This window comes from Aquarana catesbeiana, linkage group LG08, assembly GCF_042186555.1.
Source record: "Aquarana catesbeiana isolate 2022-GZ linkage group LG08, ASM4218655v1, whole genome shotgun sequence".
In the NCBI taxonomy this organism is placed as follows: domain Eukaryota; kingdom Metazoa; phylum Chordata; class Amphibia; order Anura; family Ranidae; genus Aquarana; species Aquarana catesbeiana.
Genome location: NC_133331.1, coordinates 307,266,312 through 307,289,423, shown reverse-complemented (window position 1 = coordinate 307,289,423; position 23,112 = coordinate 307,266,312). Strand labels below are relative to the sequence as shown.

Here is a 23,112-nt window from a genome sequence, read left to right as displayed (position 1 = left end):
GTTATTTGCAGTAATGTTCCCAGATGTTATATTTTATCATCTTTGGGGTTTAGGGTGAAGAACTGAAAGACATCAAAGTTGAGACTAAAGAAGAAGAAGAGATGTTGGTGAGTGGAGATCAGCAGTCTATGGAGGAGGAGGAGATGATTATGAAAAGTAAACAGGAGGAATCTTCTCTACATATGGACACAAGTAAGTAATAAACATTAAATGCAGAGAGAATTCATATTTTCATTTTACTTCTTCATATAGTATATAATGTCATGTTCCCAACAAATGAGGAGGAGATACTGTACACCATATGAAAGGTCCATCTCCATTCCTGTAACATCACATTGTCATGTTTCCAATAAATGAGTTGCAGGAAGGTCCATTTCTTAATCTTACAGTACAGGACACAGGACTTAGTAGCTGCATATAACCCATGGTTAAAACTATCAGGTAACAGGATACAGGCCGTCCCCGAGTTACGAACAGGTTAGGGACTGCCTGTTTGTTCTTAAGTTGGATTTGTTTGTAAGTCGGAAGCGCATGCGCAGAATGGCAGAGACCTCATTTTTTGATGTTCTGTCAAGTAGCCGCGCATGCGCAGACATTGTTTTCCGATGTGTCCGCCACCGAAAAGTGGCCGCGCATGCGTAGAACATCACGCCGCCTCCTGTTCATAAGTAAGAGTCGTTTACAAGTTGGAGGTTCGTAACTCGGGGACCTTTACATGCACATGAACTTTAATGTCTTAGTCCGTAGGGCTCAATATTGAGTTGGCCCACCCTTTGCAGCTATAACAGCTTCAACTCTTCTGGGAAGGCTGTCCACAAGGTTTAGGAGTTTGTCTATGGGAATGTTTGACCATTCTTCCAGAAGTGCATTTGTGAGGTCAGGCACTGATGTTGGACGAGAAGGCTTGGCTCGCAGTCTCTGCTCTAATTCATCCCAAAGGTGTTCTATCCACCCCAAACTCGCTCCTCTATGACTTTATAGCCCTTGCTTTGTGCACTGGTGCGCAGTCATGTTGGAACAAGAAGGGGCCATCCCCAAACTGTTCCCACAAAGTTGGGAGCATAAAATCTATAACATCCAAAATGTCTTGGTATGCTGTTCCCTTCACTGGCACTAAGGGGCCCCTGAAAAACAACCCCACACCACAATCCCCCCTCCCCCAAACTTTACACTTGGCACAATGCAGTCCAACAGGTGCCATTCTCCAGACAACTATCAAACCCAGACACATCCATCGGATTGCCAGACAGAGAAGTGTGATTTGTCACTCCACAGAACACATCTCCACTGCTCTAGAGTCCATTGGTGATGTGCTTTACACCACTGCATCTGACGCTTTGCATTGCACCTGGTGATGTAAGGCTTGGATGCAGCTACTTGGCCATGGAAACTGTGAGGGAAATTCACCTTAGACCACACTCTGGATCAAGTTAAGAAGTTTTCTTTATTTGACTCGTACGAGGAGACAACAAGTTACAAGAAGTAACAACAAAAGGACAGATATTTGCCCATTGGTTCTGATCTCTATGACCCGTTTAAAAGGGCAGCATACATGGAGTTCAGCCTTATGGGCTCCTATCTGACTTGCCTGTCTAACAATTGTAAAACTTGCATTGATATACCTTTACAAGCCTTATGTTAGCCATCTCTCCTAGATATGATTGGTTGCTAAGATCTAAATCAATGTAACTAACCATAAATCTGACACTTGTACACTTGTCATACAACCAGAAGAACTTATTAATTCCCAGAATCCCTACATGTTTATTAAAATGATTTATAACTGTTTTTGTCTATGGCTTTACCCATTAAAATACTTGTATAGAGACAACATGGTACCCAGTCATGGTAAATCAAACCCTCCTTGTCCTGATAAGACTTTACCAACTCAAAGATAACAGATTTACGGGAGAATGAACTTTCAATAATTCCACCTTATGTGTTATACAGTGGGGATGGAAAGTATTCAGACCCCCATACATTTTTCACTCTTTTTGTTATATTGCAGCCATTTGCTAAAATCATTTAAGTTCATTTTTTTCCTCATTAATGTACACACAGCACCCCATATTGACAGAAACACACAGTTGTTGACATTTTTGCAGATTTAAAAAAAAAGAAAAACTGAAATATCACATGGTCCTAAGTATTCAGACCCTTTGCTGTTACACTCATATATTTAACTCAGGTGCTGTCCATTTCTTCTGATCATCCTTGAGATGGTTCTACACCTTCATTTGAGTCCAGCTGTGTTTGATTATATTGATTGGACTTGATTAGGAAAGCCACACACTTGTCCTATATAAGACCTTACAGCTCACAGTGCATGTCAGAGCAAATGAGAATCATGAGGTCAAAGGAACCGCCCAAAGAGCTCAGAGACAGAATTGTGGCAAGGCACAGATCTGGCCAAGGTTACAAAAAAAATTCTGCTGCACTTAAGGTTCCTAAGAGCACAGTGGCCTCCATAATCCTTAAATGGAAGATGTTTGGGACGAACAGAACCCTTCCTAGAGCTGGCCATCCAGCCAAACTGAGCTATCAAGGGAGAAGAGCATGGTGAGAGAGGTAAAGAAGAACCCAAAGATCACTGTGGCTGAGCTCCAGAGATGCAGTCGGGAGATGGGAGAAAGTTGTAGAAAGTCAACTATCACTGCAGCCCTCCACCAGTCGGGGCTTTATGGCAGAGCAGCCCGACGGAAGCCTCTCCTCAGTGCAAGACACATGAAAGCCTGCATGGAGTTTGCTAAAAAAACACCAGAAGGACTCCAAGATGGTGAGAAATAAGATTCTCTGGTCTGATGAGACCAAAATAGAACTTTTTGGCCTTAATTCTAAGTGGTATGTGTGGAGAAAACCAGGCACTGCTGGTTTTTGAGCTGCAGGAACAGGACAACTGGTTTCAATCGAGGGAAAGATGAATGTGGCCAAGTAGAGGGATATCCTGGACGAAAACCTTCTCCAGAGTGCTCAGGACCTCAGACTGGGCTTGGGTTTACCTTCCAACAAGACAATGACCCTAAGCACTCAGCTAAAATAACGAAGCAGTGGCTTCACAACAACTCTGTGACTGTTCTTGAATGGCCCAGGCAGAGCCCTGACTTAAACCCAATTGAGCATCTCTGGAGAGACCTAAAAATGGCTGTCCACCAACGTTTACCATCCAACCTGACACAACTGGAGAGGATCTGCAAGGAGAAATGGCAGAGGATCCCCAAATGCAGGTGTGAAAAACTTGTTGCATCTTTCCCAAAAAGACTCATGGCTGTATTAGATCAAAAGAGTGCTTCTACTAAATACTGAGCAAAGGGTCTGAATACTTAGGACCATGTGATATTTCAGTTTTTCTTTTTTAATAAATCTGCAAAAATGTCAACAACTCTGTGTTTTTCTGTCAATATGGGGTGCTGTGTGTACATTAATGAGGGAAAAAAATGAACTTAAATGATTTCAGCAAATGGCTGCAAAATAACAAAGAGTGAAAAATTTAAGGGGGTCTGAATGCTTTCACTGTATGTCTCACTATATAATCCTATATGTATGTATTCATATATTGGTTCTACAAAAAGGTACTGTATACACATATACTATATATAACAACTACTTTATTTAATATTGTCTAATTATTAATATATACATACATACACATCAGTGTTTTCTTATTGAATGTATTTTAACAGTTTTAATGAGGGCACAAGCAGACCTTTGTTTGACCCTGTCAAACCTAATTAGTGTACTGTACATAACTTTCCCATAATTTTTTCTAAACCACCTGTATAATATATTCTATCTTATCCGGCTGTAGTTCAACTACTGTTAAAAGTTTCGTTTCTCATTAGTGAACTAAAAATGAACTATCTTATCTCTGTGATTTATATGCATTTCAAGGACTCGAAACAACTTTGTGTAACTTGAAAATATTCTACTTCTAAGCAATCTTTTGCAAGCATGCATAAATGATTATAAAATAAGCATCTAATTTCTCTAACCGAAACCCATTCCATGAAGTTTTCTGCACACGGATATTGTGCTTATCTGAAGGCCACACAAAGATTGGAGGTCTGTAGCTATTGACTCTGCAGACAGTTGGCAATTTCTGCACACTTTGAGTTTCAGCAATGAGCTGACCCCGCTCTGTCATTTTACGTGGCCTACCACTTCGTAGCTGAGTTGCTGGTTTTCCCAGTTGCTTCCATTTTGTTATAACAGTTCACTGTGGAATATTTAGTAACCAGGAAATTTCATGGATGGACTTAGGTGGCAACCTATCATGGTACCACGCTTGAATTCACTGAGCTGCTAAAAGCAGTCTGCATGCCTAGGTGCTTGATTTTATACACCTGTGGCCATAAAGGTGATTGGAACACCTGAACCCAATGATTTGGAGGGGTGTCTAATACCTTTGGCAATATAGTGTATATATACACGTGATCTGGTGCACACGTGCCACCCTGTAGTGCAGTTAAATAGCCGCCTGGTGCCAACGCGCACTCACGCACCTGCTTGTGCACGCGCACCCGTTACACAGCCATGGGCAGCGGTTCTTAGGCTTATGCACCTGCATGTGTGCAACCGGCTTTCCTGACATCGGTACAATTAGGAAAATAGGGCTTTTGACTTTCCAAGCCCCTTTTCTTGGAGTACAGTATGACACGTGGGTTCCTCTTGCTGTTCCTTAGTGTTTGCTAAAAACTGAGGCTTGTTGGGAGTTGGAGGGTTATGTAGGTGTAGCGGGGACACATTTTTGATGTAACTTAATGTTATATCTTATCCCCTGGCGCCATCTAGTGGCCAAAGTACAAAAGGACTGGATCTTTAGTTTTTTTTTTACTGTTCAGGAGTTTGACCTGGAAGTTTTTGTTTGTTTACATCTGGACATTAACTTAACCCACCCACAATGCTCAGCAACTCCCATGAACCCCAGGAAGCAGAAATGCATTGTGGGAAGATTATAAAAGGGCTGGGAGCGGCCATCTTAGCGCTCTTGGAGATGCATGGCCAGCCTGGGAGGATCTGTGTGAGGTCCCCAGCCCAGTGCGGCCTACCCTGTGTGGAGTGGAACAGCAGCCAGCGATCCTGCCTTACATCACTGCGTGCTGGAGCAGCAGAGTGATCATCAAGAGACCCTTAAAGGAGGTAACCAAGGACTCCCGGTCATCTGTGAGCAGCTTTGATCCAGCCTTACATCACAGCATGCTGAAGCAGCAGTGTGATCGATCCTGGGACCCTTGAAGGAGGTAACCGAGGACTCCTGGTCATCTGTGAAGTTTTACAGCGTGACGGCGTGGCCACAGTGAAAGAACTGAGATACTGCGGAGAAAGAACCCTGCACATCAGAGCGGAGTCTCCTGACAGCATTGTCCTGGTTGGGTGAGAGGGCTGAGGCCCACAAGTTTTTGACGCACTTTCATACATCAGTTTATACAAGATAGTGTTGCTGGGACCTGTAGTACCACAAGCAAAGTCAAGAGGATTCAACACTAAGTCACTGCATCAAAGTTAGTTATAGCTCTGCTGCATCAGGACTTTGCTTTATACATCAGGTTACTTTGTCGAGGAATCATTAACTCTTGGATTACAAAATTACCTTGTTGCTAGCAGAAGAAAAGAAGATAAAGAAGGACTGTTAAGTAACACATAAGGCCTTGGGTTATTTTACTATATCAGGGTGGTGTGATGTTACAGGAGGGAGCTCCCTAGTGTTGTATTATACTAAATCGAGTCAACATTTGATTTAGTACAGTCTTAAGCGCGCAGGAAATAGGACAGTGCTTAGAGTGAGATACACTCACTCTGACGGTATCCTATTTACTTTGTTATACCTCTCATATATTACTTCAGACATTATACACCTGTATTGTACCTTTTGTAAAGTTTAGTTGTCCATCAGACTATGTTGGTCTGACAGTACAACCATTGTATTTTAACCCTTCTAATACAACTACAGTAAATACGGTTATTATTCAAGTACAACTGTGTGAGTGTTGTTTTCCTCTTCAACACCAGCCAAGAGGAGGGTAAAGTAACTACAAACAGGTATATTGAGTATCGTTGACTTGTCTTTGTGATTTTGTTCTAACTGCACACTATTACACCACAGCTGTGTCAGGGGGACTGAGATATTCAAAGGGGAAACAAAGCAGAGTACAGGCCCAAATAATTCAGCAGCTCCTTCGGGGGTCAGTGCTACATGTGAGGGCTCGTCCGGGATACTGTGACTCTGCAATTGACCCCACCAGATACCCCAAAAGGCACCAGAATGGACCCCGTCACTGTGGTGCAGTGGTGAGAAGCCAAAGGCGCACGCTCAGAAGCGAGCGTGGCAATTGGAACTCCCTGGGTAAGGATGGGAGGAAAAACAGGTGGAAGAAGTGGTGTGAGAACTATCCTCAGAGAAGAAGGCCTGGGTGATAGCTGTGAGGCCATACCCTGGGGCCTCCCACACTTATACCTTATCGGAATGGAGGAAGGGGGTCGCTGATATTTTCAAGGCACCAGTGTGAGACTGCCTGATAGAACTGAACTCTACCTGACACATCCTGCCAAGCAGGGGGAGACAGAGCTCACTCAGCAAGAGCTCAGTCTCCAGTCTACCCCAAAGGAAAGTGGCAGAGGGTCCCCTCCCAATAAGGAAAGGGCAGCTATTAAGATAGTTGGAGTCCATGGGAGGAGTTCACAGTCAGAGCAACAACCTCACAATATACAGAAGAAGCTCCAGGAAGCCTCTAGAGTGATTGAGGAGCGGATCAGCGAGCTAAGTACTATATGCAAGGATTCAAATGACAGGCATTCAAAGCCAAGACCTCTTTCCACTATGCAGAGACTTCCCTATGGTAACTTGCCAGAGGTGACGATCAGGAAGGACTTCAAGATTGAGGGTCAGATAGGTGAGAGGGAACAGAAAAACAAGCTGTCCTACACAAACCTTATGCGTCAGATCGAAGAGGGATCCCACAGAGGGTATCCTGAATCTGAGATCGTGGGAGCTGTAGTGAAAGCCATCATTCCTGGCCTAAATCTCAGAGGGATGCTGGAAATGAAGAATGGCCTGACCCTAGTGCAACTCAGGAGAATATTAAAGAGCCACTACAAGGAGGAAAATGCTTCTGAACGGTACCACCAATTAATAAATCTCGCACAAGATAGTAGAGAAACTCCCCAGAATTTCTTGTTCAGAGCTATCGAGTTGAAGGACCGACTGTTGTTTGCCTCAGAAAGAGAAGACTCGGATGAACACTTCAGGGTTGAACTGATCCAGAAGAAATTTTTGAGGTCCGTGGCTACAGGACTGAGGAGTGATTACATCAAGTTCCAACTACGGCAGTATTTGGAAGATCCCTTCATTTCAGATGAGGCGCTCATAGAAGGAACTAATGAGGCAGCCAACCTGGAGATGGAGAGGGAAAAGAAGAAGAGTCAAAAGTCTGGATCTGTGGTTGAAGTCAGAGTGGCCAGCACAACTGATAGAGATTCAGAGATAGCCGTATTGAGGCTACAGGTGTCTCAGATGACGGAGATGATGAACAAATTGATGGCAGAACTTACTGGGATGTCCGGCCAGAAAGCTACGAATCAAGACGTCTGTCGGCACTGTGGAGGTGTAGGCCACTACCAGCGAGTATGTCCTAGTCCACGAGGGGAGACAGAAGACAGGCTTGGACCTCAGAGAAGATCTGGGCCTTCAAGAAGAAATTTCTCTGAATCCGAAAGAGAACAATACAGAACACCTGCAGTTTATGTCGTCTCAGTGAGGAATGCTCATCGGCCTTCAAAACAACGCCAGAGACGGCACTCTCAACGCAGGAAGCTGAGGGGAGCACATGTTCCATCAAACGAATTGTCTGCTCCAGATGTTCCCAACAGGCCTCCTGTCCAGTTGGTGGGCCCTCTGCCTGTAGTGCCTGTTCTGGTTGAAGTGATCTACACCAGAACCGTCCTTGATACAGGTGCCCAGGTTACCCTGATGACCAGAGACTTTTACAAGAGGTACTTGTCATACCTGTCCCTGAAGAAGCTGAAAGACTTAAAGGTTCAGGGTATTCAAGCAGAAGATTACCCTTGTGATGGATGTCTGCGGGTCAAGTTGTCGTGTGATCCGTTGAAGGATGGGAAGCCTCAGAACTTTGAGACACTGGCCATCGTCTGTCCTTGGCTGTCAGGGTCCTCAGGAAGTTTGTTGATTGTTGGACCAACACAGACCTGGTGAAGCGGTTGTTAGCCCCTGTTGTCCCCAGATGTGACCCTCTACCGTCACTGCCAAAAGAAGAGTTGGAAGCGTCTACTTTTTCTACAGGTGATGGAGAAAAATCCAAAACAGAAGTGGAAGAAACCTACCTGCAGGAGGCAGAAGTGGTTGAGCGGAAAGAGAAGACAAGTGAGTCTACTGTGTCTAAAACAGTGAATCAGAGGAAACCAAGAGTCATTTCCAAACTCAAGAGACCAACCTGTGATGTGTTGTATGAGAGTTTCACAGAAGTTGTTCTCAACCCTCAAGGGTTGTCAAGAGAGCCTGACCTTCTCACCACAGATTTGGTGAGAGGTAACCCTAACTCACCCCTTGACACACCTGTATCAGACACCGAGGTGTCAGCAGTATGTACACAGAACAGCTCCCCATCACCTGAGAATTGGTGGGAGGCTCCTCTGTCAGTGTTATGTAACCGTGTAGAATCAAAAATGTGTTACAGAAACAAAATTTTGCATCTCTTTGGGGACCAAAGAGTTCAAGCAGGGGGAGTGTGTAGCGGGGACACATTTTTGATGTAACTTAATGTTAATGTTATATCTTATCCTCTGGCGCCATCTAGTGGCCAAAGTACACAAGGACTGAATCTTTAGTTTATTTTTACTGTTCAGGAGTTTGACCTGGAAGTTTTTGTTTGTTTACATCTGGACATTAACTTAACCCACATTGTGGGAAGATTATAAAAGGGCTGGGAGCGGCCATCTTAGCGCTCTTGGAGACACATGGCCAGCCTGGGAGGATCTGTGTGAGGTCCCCAGCCCAGTGTGGCCTACCCTGTGCGGAGCGGAACAGCAGCCAGCGATCCTGCCTTACATCACTGCATGCTGGAGCAGCAGAGTGACCATCCAGAGACCCTTGAAGGAGGTAACCGAGGACTCCCGGTCGTCTGTGAGCAGCTTTGATCCAGCCTTACATCACAGCGTGCTGAAGCAGCAGTGTGATCGAGCCCGAGACCCTTGAAGGAGGTAACCGAGGACTCCTGGTTGTCTGTGAAGTGGTACAGTGTGGCGGCGTGGCCACAGTGAAAGAACTGAGATACTGCGGAGAAAGAACCCTGCACATCAGAGCGGAGTCTCCTGACAGCATTGTCCTGGTTGGGTGAGAGGGCTGAGGCCCACAAGTTTTTGACGCACTTTCATACATCAGTTTATACAAGATAGAGTTCCTGGGACCTGTAGTACCACAAGCAAAGTCAAGAGGATTCAACACTAAGTCACTGCATCAAAGTTAGTTATAGCTCTTCTGCATCAGGACTTTGCTTTATACATCAGGTTACTTTGTCAAGGAATCATTAACTCTTGGATTACAAAATTACCTTGTTGCTAGCAGAAGAAAAGAAGATAAAGAAGGACTGTTAAGTAACACATAAGGCCTTGGGTTATTTTACTATATCAAGGTGGTTTGATGTTACAGGAGGGAGCTCCCTAGTGTTGTATTATACTAAATCGAGTCAACATTTGATTTAGTACAGCCTTAAACACGCAGGAAATAGGACAGTGCTTAGAGTGAGATACACTCACTCTGACGGTATCCTATTTACTTTGTTATACCTCTCATATATTACTTCAGACATTATACACCTGTATTGTACCTTTGTAAAGTTTAGTTGTCCGTCAGACTATGTTGGTCTCACAGTACAACCATTGTAGTTTAACCCTTCTAATACAACTACAGTAAATACGGTTATTATTCAAGTACAACTGTGTGAGTGTTGTTTTCCTCTTCATCACCAGCCAAGAGGAGGGTAAGGTAGCTACAAACAGGTATATTGAGTATCGTGGACTTGTCTTTGTGATTTCGTTCTAACTGCACACCATTACACCACAGCTGTGTCAGGGGGACTGAGATATTCAAAGGGGAAACAAAGCAGAGTACAGGCCCAAATAATTCAGCAGCTCCTTCGGGGGTCAGCGCTACATAGGGCAGTGGTTCTCAATCTCAGTCCTCAAGTACCCCCAACAGGCCATGTTTGCAGGTTTTCCTTTATCTTGCACAGGTGCTTTAAATCAGAGTCAAAGGCTTGGTATTTTGGCAGCTATTTTGTCTAATGCCATGTACACACGACCGGACTTTTCGACAGCAAAGATCCGACGGAACGAATCCGCCGGACAATTTGATCGTGTGTGGGCTTCAACTGACCTTTGCTGTTGAAAAATCAGACAGACTTTAGAAATAGAACATGTTTCAAATCTTTCCGACGGACTTGAGTCCGGTCGAAAAATCAGTTCGTCTGTATGCTAGTCCGACGGACGAACAGTGAAGCAAGGGAAGCTATTGGCTACGAACTTCCTTATTTTAGTCCGGTGGTACGTCATCACCTTTCGAATCAGTCGGACTTTGGTGTGATCGTGTGTAGGCAAGTCCGTTGCGTCGGAACTCCGTCGAAAGTCCGTCAAAAAGTCCTTTGGAGTTCAGTCCGTTGAAAGTCCGCTCGTGTGTACACGGCATTAGAGTAATTCCCAAAACATGGCCTGTTGGGGGTACTTGAGGACGGAGGGTGAGGACCTCTGATGGAGGGGACGTCTCTGCAGCTCAAACCAACAAATAGGACTTTGAATTCAAAACCTCAAGAAAATGTGAAACATTGTAATATTGTTTTCCCACATTTGGGGGCGATGTGTGGAATACCTCTGATGGACATTTGATTTCCTCTCTCTACAGATCATAGTGCAGAAGATCAGGACATCATGAAATGTTCTCCAGGAGGAAATCCCGTTACTCCAAATCTACATCCCAGACCTTCCCAATTGGGGAGATCAATGGATCCCTCTAATCCTGAGGAATCTTCTGATGGACTACAAACTGTTACTCCAGATAGAAATCTAAGATCTCCGAGTATGGAGAGATCAACAGATCCATCTAATCCCATGGAATCTTCGTTTAGCAATGAAGGAGAGCATTCATTTTCATCGTGTGGGAAATCCTTCAATGAAAACAGAGAACTTCTTCTACACGAGAAACGCCATTCCTATTCATGCTCCGAGTGCGGGAAAGGTTTCATTCATAAAGGAGACCTTCTGAAACACCAGAGAAGTCACACGGGTGAGCGCCCCAATTTATGTTCAGAGTGTGGCAAATGCTTCAGTCGGAAAGGAACCCTTCTTAAACACCAGAGAAGTCACACGGGTGAGCGTCCATTCTCATGTTCAGAGTGTGGGAAATGTTTCGTTGAGAAAGAAAAACTTCTTATACACCAGAGAAGTCACACAGGTGAGCGTCCCTATGCATGTTCAGAGTGCGGGAAGTGTTTCATTGAGAAAGGAAAACTTCTTATACACCAGAGAAGTCACACAGGGGAGCGTCCCTACACATGTTCAGAGTGCGGGAAATGTTTCATTCAGAAAGGAACCCTTCTTAAACACCAGAGAAGTCACACGGGTGAGCGTCCCCATGCGTGTTCAGAGTGCGGGAAATGTTTCATTCAGAAAGGAGACCTTCTTAAACACCAGAGATGTCACACAGGAGAGCGTCCTTATTCATGTTCAGAGTGCGGGAAATGTTTCAATCAGAAAGTAAACCTGCATAAGCACAAAACAATTCACACGGGTGAGCGTCCCTATTCATGTTCAGAGTGCGGGAACTGTTTTATCCTAAGAAGTAGACTTGTTAGACACCAGAAAACTCACACAGGTGAACATCCTTATTTATGTTCAGAGTGCGGGAAATGCTTTATCCTAAGAAGTAGACTTGTTAGACACCAGAAAACTCACACAGGTGAACGTCCGTATTCATGTTCAGAGTGCGGGAAATGTTTCATTGAGAAACAAGGCCTTGTGAAACATCAGAGAATACACACCGGTGAACGTCCCTTTTCCTGTTCAGAGTGTGGGAAATGTTTTACTCAGAGAAAATTACTTCTTACACACCAGAGAAGTCACACAGGCGAACGTCCGTATTCATGTTCAGAGTGCGGGAAATGTTTCATTGAGAAACGAGGCCTTCTGAAACATCAGAGAATACACACAGGTGAACGTCCCTTTTCCTGTTCAGAGTGCGGGAAATGTTTTACTCAGAAAAAATTACTTCTTACACACCAGAGAAGTCACACAGGCGAACGTCCTTATTCATGTTCAGAGTGCGGGAAATCTTTCACACAGAAAGGAAACCTTGTTAAACACCAGAGAATTCACACGGGTGAGCGTCCTTATTCGTGTTCAGAGTGCGGGAAAAGTTTTAAGTACAGGAATTCACTTGTTGCTCACCAGAAAACTCACACGGGCTAACAACTGTTTTCATGTTCAGACTGGTGTGTTGGGGGCGGGGCAAACATTTTTTATTCTATTTTATTTTATCCAGTTCGCCTCCAGAGCAATTTTTTTTATTTGTTTTCTAGCACACATGTAAAAATCTTAATTTTTGGCAATAAAATTACTTGAACCCCCCCGGAACATTCTATATTTTCTGTCAGAGGAAGTTGCCGCCCCTTCCCATTGCAAACAGGAAATGATGCGATGGGCCACGACCAGGGAGGAGGAAGTGAAAAATGAATACAGCAGATATACAAGAGGTGCTGAGGAAAAAAAAAAAAAAAATATCCAATTCGTTTACAGTGCGCAATTTAGTGAGGGATGCTGAAGAGATGTAAAAGTGGGTGGAACTCCACTTTAATAAACCTCATTGGTTTTTGACCTGCACCATTGGAGTCCTTCTCCTTCCTTCTGCTTTACATGATCGTTCCCTGGAGCCCTCACGAAACTTCGTTGAAGACGGCTATTCAACAGGGGAGTACTTGGAGCCTTCACGGTCCAGGAGCTGAGGATACCACCTTGAACGGGTTCTTCCATCTGTGTCCAGTATCTGAGCGACATCTGATGAATACAACAACATCTGATATACATAATATAAGATCCCAAGCCTGTCTGATCCCTCTGTTGTATGGCATTTGGGGTCCATCGCAGCCGGTAAGAGTACCCATTTATATCTTGAGTTCCGCTGTTGTTGACTACAGACAAGCCTCATCAGATGTCGCTCAGATACTGGACACAGATGGAAGAACCCGTTCAAGGTGGTATCCTCAGCTCCTGGACTGTGAAGGCTTCAAGTACTCCCCTGTTAAATAGCCGTCTTCAACGATATTCCGTGAGGGCTCCAGGGAATGATCATGTAAAGCAGAAGGAAGGAGAAGGACTCCAATGGTGCAGGTCAAAAACCAATGAGGTTTATTAAGAATAAAAGTTCAGATGGTAAACACCCACAATATAAGATCCAAAGCCTGTCTGATCCCTCTGTCGTATGGCATTTGGGGTCCATCGCAGCCGGTAAGAGTACCCATTTATATCTTGAGTTCCGCTGTTGTTGACTACAGACAAGCCTCATCAGATGTCGCTCAGATACTGGACACAGATGGAAGAACCCGTTCAAGGTGGTATCCTCAGCTCCTGGACTGTGAAGGCTTCAAGTACTCCCCTGTTAAATAGCCGTCTTCAACGATGTTCCGTGAGGGCTCCAGGGAATGATCATGTAAAGCAGAAGGAAGGAGAAGGACTCCAATGGTGCAGGTCAAAAACCAATGAGGTTTATTAAGAATAAAAGTTCAGATGGTAAACACCCACAATATAAGATCCAAAGCCTGTCTGATCCCTCTGTCGTATGGCATTTGGGGTCCATCGCAGCCGGTAAGAGTACCCATTTATATCTTGAGTTCCGCTGTTGTTGACTACAGACAAGCCTCATCAGATGTCGCTCAGATACTGGACACAGATTGAAGAACCCGTTCAAGGTGGTATCCTCAGCTCCTGGACTGTGAAGGCTTCAAGTACTCCCCTGTTAAATAGCCGTCTTCAACGATGTTCCGTGAGGGCTCCAGGGAATGATCATGTAAAGCAGAAGGAAGGAGAAGGACTCCAATGGTGCAGGTCAAAAACCAATGAGGTTTATTAAGAATAAAAGTTCAGATGGTAAACACCCACAATATAAGATCCAAAGCCTGTCTGATCCCTCGTATGGCATTTGGGGTCCATCACAGCTGGTAAGAGTACCCATTTATATCTTGAGTTCCGCTGTCATTGACTACAGACAAGCCTTACACTGTGGACACTTTTCTGTGGACATTCTTTCTCACACCCTCACTGGGTTATATTCAGCATAGCCAATTTATATTGTTTTTTGGTTTTCTTTTTAGATGTGTTATTTATTTTCCATTTTTTGTGATTTATTTTCACTTTTTAGTAGCGCTACACTAATTTTATATTTTTCACTTTGAACTTTGTATGTTTGAGTGTTAGCAGCTTGTGTTCTAATTTAGCGCAGTCTTTTTCCCCACCTCCTTAAGAGTTCCCTTCACTGGAACTAAGGGGCCAAGCTCAACCCCTGAAAAACAAACCCCACACCATAATGATTTGGACCAGTGTACAAAGCAAGGTCCATAAAGACATGGATGAGCCAGTTTGCGGTGGAGAAACTTGACTGGCCTGCACAGAGTCCGAACCTCAACCCAATAGAACACCTTTGCAATGAACTGGAGCAGAGACTGCGAGCCAGGCCTTCTCATCCAACATCAGTGCCTGACCTCACAAGTACGCTTCTGGAAGAATGGTCAAACATTCCCATAGACACACTCCTAAACCTTGTGGACAGCCTTCCCAGAAGAGTTGAAGCTGTTATAGCTGCAAAGGGTGGGCCAACTCAATATTGAACCCTATGGACTAAGACTGGGATGCCAATACTTTCTGTAGTATAGTGTATTTTTTAATGGCCATCTTGCCTTCCACCGCATTCCACCTCCTGGATTAGAGAACCCTTATTCCAGCAAACCCTGTGATTTTATGCTATCGGGTTCCCTTATATGGCTACTGTTTACATGTGATCCTGATGAAGATGTTTGACTACTCGAAACGCGTTGAGATAAATGTTGAAATGGAAAAAAAAAGATCTGTAAACCCTACCTCAGAAATATTGGATATGGTGCTATACACGTTTTGTTTTACATTTGTATAATAAACTTTATGATTTTATAAATATATTTTTGTGTGATGCTATTTACTATATGCCTCAAAAAAAAGTCCACTGCTACAAAAATTATTTTGTTCCATATGTGCCATTCAGGATGTGGGCATATAGGACAGAGAACCTCTATCCAAGTTGTATGGAGACCATTATTATTAAAAAAAAAAATTGGACATCCTGTGTTGGTAAGCAAGTTTTTCTATTCTATTCTGTTTTATTGTATTCTTTTATTTTCTATTCTATTCTGTTTTATTATATTCAGTTCTATTATTTTCTTTTATTTTCTATTCTATTCTGCTCTATTCCATTGCTGCAGATGGACACAGTTGACCGATATTGGGGCCCCGTATCTCGGGGCCACTTGGTGCTAGGAACCCCAAATTTGGTGTGAAAACCCAGTGGAACTAGCACTACAACATATCCATAGCTATATTATGTTTCCAGGACAGTATTTACTGCATTGTATCATTGTTCAAAAGTTAGCATGTTAGGGGACAGCCAGCGTTGGGAACATCAATTTCTATTCTGTTTTATTCTATTCTGGTATATTCTTTTATTTTCTACTGTATTCTAATTTGTTTTATTCTGTTTTGTTCTATTGTTTTATTTTCTATTCTGTTGTATTCTTTTCTATTTGTCTTTATTTTATTCTGTTTTATATTATTTATTATATTTATTGTTTTTCTATTCTATTCTGTTATATTCTGTTCTTTTCTGTCTTATTATATTCAGTTTTTTTTTCTATTTATTGTCTATTCTGTTTTATTCTGTTCTATTTTGTTTTAGTCTATTCTATTTTGTTCTATTCTGTTTTATTATAGTCTGTTCTATTATTGTCTTTTATTTTCTATTCTATTCTGTTTCCAGGACAGTATTTACTGCATTGTACCATTGTGTAAAAGTTGGTTGGGTTAAGGGATAGCCAACATCAGGATATCAATTTTCTGGGATAAGGACAAGAAGTGGGTGAGCAAAATTCTCTGTGTAGAAGATGACGGTTGATACCCCCTTTTTGAAGGGTAGACTGGGGGAAATGACATGTACATTGGCAAATATTTATTGTCCCAATAGGAACCCCATGAAGTTCTTGAAACAGGTCATGGGAAAGTTAATGGACTTTAAGACGGGGGACGTGATATTGACTGGAGATCTGAACTTTTGTATGGACCCGACTTTGGAAAGCACGTCCCGTGTGCAGGGGACAAAAAATGTCCTGTTAAAAATGATAAAGCAGCAAATGCACCAGTGTCAATTGATGGATGTGTGGAGGGTACAGCACCCGAAGACACAAGATTACCGTATATACTCGAGTATAAGCCGAGTTTTTCAGCACTTTTTTTGTGTGCTGAAAATGCCCCCCTCGGCTTATACTCAAGTTAAGCACTTTTCTGCAGCAGAGAATGACATTTAATGAACTGACTTTGGGGCCCCGTATCTCAGGGCCACTTGGTGCTAGGAACTCCAGATTTGGTGTGCCAACCCAGTGGAACTAGAACTATAACATATCCATATAGCTGGGGTTCCTAGCACCAAGTGGCCCCGAGATACGGGGCCCCAAAGTCAGTTCGGAAAATGTCATTCTCTGCTGCAGAAAAGTGCTTGACATTTTCCGAACCGACTTTGGGGACCCGTATCTCGGAGTCACTTGGTGCTAGGAACCCCAGCTTTGGATATGTTGTAGTGCTAGTTCCACTAGGTTTTCACACCAGATTTGGGCTTCCTAGCACCAAGTGGCCCCTGAGATACGGGGGCCCCAAAATCGGTCAACTGTGTCCATCTGCAGCAATGTCATTTCGGGTTTAGAGACCCCAAGTTTTGGCTGCAACTAGGGGGCATCTAGGAACCCTTAACTACAGAGTTTGAAGTTTGGGGACCTATGGCTGCAAATGGGCACAGTGAGGCATGCAAATGGGCACAGTGAGGCTGCAAATGGGCATTGTTGACCCTCTTTTCCACTTACAGTAGCTACACATTTCTCACCCTAGGCTTATACTCGAGTCAATAAGTTTTCCCAGTTTTTTTTGTGGTAAAATTAGGTGCCTCGGTTTATATTCGGGTCAGCTTATACTCAAGTATATACGGTATACATTTTACTCCCCTGTACACGAGACATACTCGAGGCTGAACTATATAATGGTGGACCATAGGTTATTGGGGTGGGTAACCGGTGTGGGTAACTGCAACAAATATAGAAATATCTACGCTATCTGATCACTCTCCTGTGTCAATGAGGATGAAGATACCAGGGACCCAAAGACAACAGTATTCATGGCGACTGAATGAAGCCCTTTTAAAAGATGAGAAAGTAGCAGAAGTGGTTAATAAAGAAATAGAACAATACTTTTTAATTAACGACACAGGGGAAATTTCAGAAGCTACCCTGTGGGAGGCCCATAAAGCCTAAATTAGGGGTATCCTTATCTCTATAGGTGAGGAGGAAAAAAAAGAGAGAATTAAAAGAATGAATACCCTAATAGAAGAGATACATAGATTAGAACAAGGACACAAAAAATACAAAAGGACAACACCAGGAGATATAAGAGAGACGAACTTAAGGATATTATGGAACAGGAGTCAAAAAGGACATTTAACAGAATAGTAAAAGAAAGATACCATTGGGGAAATAAAGCAAGTAAACTAGCGAAAATGTTAAGAAAAGAGCATTACATTTTATAGAAAAGATTCAAAATAAGAATGGGGAAATTATATATACAACCAATGAGAAAGTGTTCAGGAGCTATTATGGGGCCCTCTATTCTGTAAAAAACAATAAAGGACAACAGGAAAAAGAGAAAACAGAGAAGATCAAAGAATTTCTAAAAAATGCTAGATTGCCTTATCTATCAGAAAGCGACAGGTCCATATTCGATGAGCCCATAACAGAGGAGGAAATCCATAAAGCAATAAAAGAATCAGCCCTGGGAAAAAGCCCAGGACCAGACAAATTTACGACTCATTACCTGTAAAAGTATGAAGAGATTTTAGTCCCAAAGCTATGTCAATATATGAATGGTCTGGAAGCAAAAAATGAGATGGGTGGGGAGGCTTTGTTAGCGTCAATAACGGTCATCCTAAAGGATTAGAAGGATGGTACGCTTTGTTCACGTTATAGGCCAATAGCCTTATTGAACGCGGACACCAAATTATACGCTAAGGTATTAGCGACTAGGCTGAAGGAGTGGATGACCGATCTGGTTCACCCTGACCAGGTTGGGTTCATCCCAGGGAGAGAAGGAAGGGACAGTGGTGTGAGAACGTTGCTCCTCCTTCAGACTATCAAGACTAGTAAGTCCCCAGGTCTATTCCTGTCGATTGATGCTGAAAAAGCATTCAACAGGGTAGACTGGGGACTTATGATACAAACGTTGGAAGTCTTAGGCTTTTAAAACACCTTTAAAGAATGGAATATCCAAAATGTATGGAATACTAACATAATTAGAACAAAAGGGGACTTTACACTTCATAAGAAAATGGGAACAAGATTTGGGTATAAAATTAGATGAAGCACAAATGATAGGAGCAGTACATAATTATGCATCTGATATAACTACTGTAGAGGCAAATTATACGTTTATGGTACGTTGAGAAAATTAATAAATTACAACCAAATAAGTCCTCTCAGTGTTGGAGGAACTGTAAACAAACAGGAACGACGTTACATATATGGTGTGCCCGAAAATAAAAGAGTATTGGCAAGAAATCTTAGAATATATTGAGGGGATAACCGGGGAGAAGATTCCACAAAACCCCTGGAACTGTTTGTTTCATGGGACAAACAAAACAAGAAAACAATACAAGAAAACTTTGGTCCCGTTAATACTTAACGCAGCAAAAGGACTTATTCCAAAAAATGGTTGTACATCGGGAAACCAAGTATAAAAGAATGGCTACAAAGAGTCGACCATATTGGCAATATGGAATAGCTATGCAGCAGAGAGGAGGGACGGGAGGAAAGTTATAGAGCAATCTGGGAGAAATGGAAAGTTTTTAAGACATCAGAGAAATACAGGCAGGGAATGATAGAAATAGACAGAAGAAATGAAAGAGATGGAAACGAGCATAACAAATCGGGATTGGGAGAGGGGGGGGGGGGGGAAGGGGACTTGAATTAAGAGGATGTATCAAAGACACATATATATATATATATATATAGATATATATATATATATCTATATATATATATATAAATCTTGTGTATTATATATGAAAAAAAATTTCAATAAAGATTAATTTATAAAAAAAAGGATGTCTTGGGCTTTGGCCCAAGAATGATCCAATGGATCAAAGTACTGTATAACCATCCGTCGGCCTCCGTAAAAGTGAACGGCGTGTCGTCCTCTTCTTTGGAAATGGAAAACGGAACTAGACATGGGTGTCCTCTGCCTCCACTCCTGTTTGTGCTGACCCTAGAACCCCTTCTTGCTTCAATACGCAATAACCCCGATATTAAAGGGATCAAGATTGGGGAGGAAGAGCATAAGCTGGCAGCTTTTGCTGATGATGTGTTGTTTTATATTTCAAATCCTAGGATCACAATGCCAAATTTATTAAAGATATTAAAGCAGTATGGTGAAATATCAAACTTTAAAATCAATCTTAGTAAATTCGAGATCCTTAATATAAATATAAGTAGACAGGAAGAAGTTAATCTGCAAAAAGAATTCCACTTCCCATGGAGGAAGGATTTAAAATACTTAGGAATCAGACTAACTACTTCCCTACGTAAAATATATTTAATAAACTTTATCCCTTTGTTAGATGAAATTAAGAATGAAATAAAAAAAATCAACAAGACCCCTATCATGGCAAGGGCATATCAACACGGTAAAGATGGTACTGGTCCCGAAAATCTTATATAAGTTCCACAATGCTGCCTCTATCACTTCCGCAACCATTTTTTAAAGCTTTAAAAACTATAATAACAAAGTTTATATGGCAAAATAAAAGACCGAGAATAGCATCTTCGGTATTAGGAAAGGGGAAAAAAACAAGGGGGTTTAGCCTTTCCAGATCTTAAAAAGTACTGTAACACAGTGGCGCTTACACGCATAGTGGAATGGGTGAAGGGGGAAAAATGAAAAAGGGTGGGTTAACTTAGAAAATGAAAAGAGTAGTACACAATTAAGAAGTATAATATGGAACCCCCCACAATACAGGGCATTGGGAGTGAACACAAAATGACACGTAATGCACTAAAAATTTGGTATATGATTCACAAACAAAATAATTGGGTATATAACTCACCTTTTGATTTCTTTAAAGGAAAATGAAAAAAAAAAAAAAGAAAATGGCCAATCATCCGGGAGTTAGCGGGTTAGGGGAAAGCCAACGTTGGAAAGATTAATTGCTATTCTACTCTATTCTGTTTTATTCTATTGTGTTCTATTCTTTTTTGTTCTACTGTCTATTTTGTGTTATTCTATTCTATTCTTTAATTTTCTATTCTATTCTGTTTTATTCTATTCTGTTCTTTTTTGTTCTACTGTCTAATTTGTTTTATTCTGTTCTATTCTGTTTTATTCTATTCTGTTCTAGTCTGTTTTTTTCTATTTTCTTTTCTATTCTATTCTGCTGTATTCTGTTTCCAGGTCAGTATTTACTGCATTGCACCATTGTGCAAAAGTTGGCGGGGTTAAGGGATAGCCAACATTGAGCTATCAAAGTTCTGGGATAAGAACAAGAAGTGGGTGAGCAAAATTCTGTGTAGAAGATGGCCAATCATCCGGGAGTATGCCCAGAAGAGCTCATTCGGGGTCAGGGGTTATTTGGTTCTAGCAAAGACCTGAAAGTGTTTAAAAGACCGCTGTCCAGTATCAAAATAATTTGGGACATCTCCATAACGTATGCATTAGAGTTCCCGTAATCAGGGCTGCTGACCCTCCTGTACAGGACCCGGACCTATCAGTTCAACAGGGGGACCCGAGTAGCTGACCAGTAGGGTGATGGGGATCCTGGGTAGGTGGAAGGGGCTATAGGTGCGGTTGGGAGGGTTGGCAGTTACTGGAACCAATCCCCTGTAGTTCTCTATTAAAATAGCTGAAAGCCAACTTCTCCTCCTCACCCTCTTGCAAGCTTTCAGCTGCTGCAGGTGGGAACCACAAGGGATCAGTTCCAGCAAATGCCACCATTGTGGAAAAGTTGGGGTTTAGGGGATAGTCAATGTTTGGGAAGATCAATTTTCTGGGATAAGAAGAAGAAGCGGGTGAGCAAAGTTTTCTGTGTAGAAGATGGCCAATCATCTGGGAGTATGCCCAGAAGAGCTCATTTGGGGTCAGGGGTTATTTGAATTGAGCAAAGATCAGAAAGAGTTTGAAAGACAGCTGTCCAGTATCAAAATAATTTAGGACATCTCCATAACCTATGCAATAGAGTATCCGTATTCAGGTCTGCTGATAAGGGGGTACCGCTGGCCTTCCTGTACGGGGCCCGGACTCATCAGTTCAACAGGTGGACCTGGGCAGCTGACCAGCAGGGTGATGAGGATCCTGGGTAGGAGGAAGGGGCTATAGGCGCTGTTGGAAGGGTTGGCAGTTACTGGAACCAATTCCCTGTAGTTCTCCATTAAAGCAGCTGAAAGCCAACTTCGTCTCCTCCTTGCCCTCTTGCAAGCTTTCAGCTGCTGCAGGTGGGAAATACAAGGGGTCAGTTCCAGTAAATGCAACCATTGTGGAAAAGTTGGGGGATAGGGCATAGTTAACTTTGGGAAGATCAATTTTCTGGGGTAAGAAGAAGAAGCGGGTGAGCAAAAAGGGAAGGGGCTATAAGTGCGATTGGGGGGGCAGTTACTGGAGCCAATCCCCTGTAATTCTCCTCTGAAGCAGCTGAAAGTTAACTTCTCCTCCTCGCCCTCTTGCCAGCTTTCAGCTGCTAATTTGGGACATCTCCATTACACATGCACTAGAGTACCCATATTCAGGGCTGCTGATAAGGGGTTACAGCTGGACTTCCTGTATGGGGCACTGGCCCCATCAGTTTAACAGGGGGACCTGGGAAGCTGGACAGCAGGGTAAAAGGGATCCTGGGTGTAAGAGAATGTATAAAACAATTCTTTCTAGATTTCCCTATGTTTTGATAAATATGTATATATGAGTTTGTAGCAAGACTCATCTCTGTTTTACATAGAATTAAGAGTTTGACAGTTTTTTTGTGGTTAAGCCATTTCCAGGAACAAGCTTCCTGTTTCTGTAAGACACAGGCTACAGTATATCTTTATCTATAGGCAAACATCTGTTTCTCACCTACAAGAGACTTTATCTTGTGGTTTAAGACAGAGCCTAAGAATAAGTTTCCTGTCCTAACTGTAAAATACGTTATTGAGAATATGCATTTTCAGAATAGAAACAGATGTTTGCTAGAGATGACTTGTATCTTATTTTGATAACATACAGGAAGTCCCTCCCAGCCCCTACCTTTTTCCTTTTGCATCTGCATAAATACCGTGTATTTTGTGCTCAATAAAGCAGACAACTGTTGAAACACTTAGCAACTGTTTGCGTGTGTTTTCAATGGGTGTCTCTCAGATCTGAATGGGTCATTTAAGGTTATCCTACATTACCTAAGAGTACACCTGGGTGGTTATATTACCTGTTCCCACTTCACTGGGTAGGAGAAAGGGGCTATAATACCGGTTGGGAAGGTTACTGGAACTGATCCCCTGTAGTTCTTCATTGAAGCAGCTGAAAGCCAACTTTTCCTCCTCACCCTGCTTGCCAGCTTTCAGCTGCTGCAGGTGGTAACTACAGGGGATCAGTTGCAGTAAATGCCCCCTCGCTGAACCAATCTCCCCCTATCCCTCTGCTGTCCATGTATCACAGTACTGATCATTTTGGGTTCGTTTTTGAGAAGGAGAGAGGGATACATCAACCATTCCTTTGGTTTAAAGTATACAAGAAATTAACAAATGCACCAAGAAGTGGCTATAA

General features: G+C 42.6%; 1 protein-coding gene across 1 annotated transcript in view; it reads left to right on the top strand.

Moving 5' to 3' along the window:
• The window catches only part of LOC141106909 (uncharacterized), a 36,949-nt gene extending 23,991 nt beyond the window's left edge, over positions 1-12,958 (top strand). The window contains 2 exon segments of the mRNA XM_073597839.1: positions 54-192; positions 10,907-12,958. Of these exon segments, the coding sequence (XP_073453940.1) occupies positions 54-192; positions 10,907-12,621 (1,854 nt within the window). The 3' untranslated portion in view covers positions 12,622-12,958.
• The last annotated feature ends 10,154 nt before the right edge of the window (positions 12,959-23,112 follow it).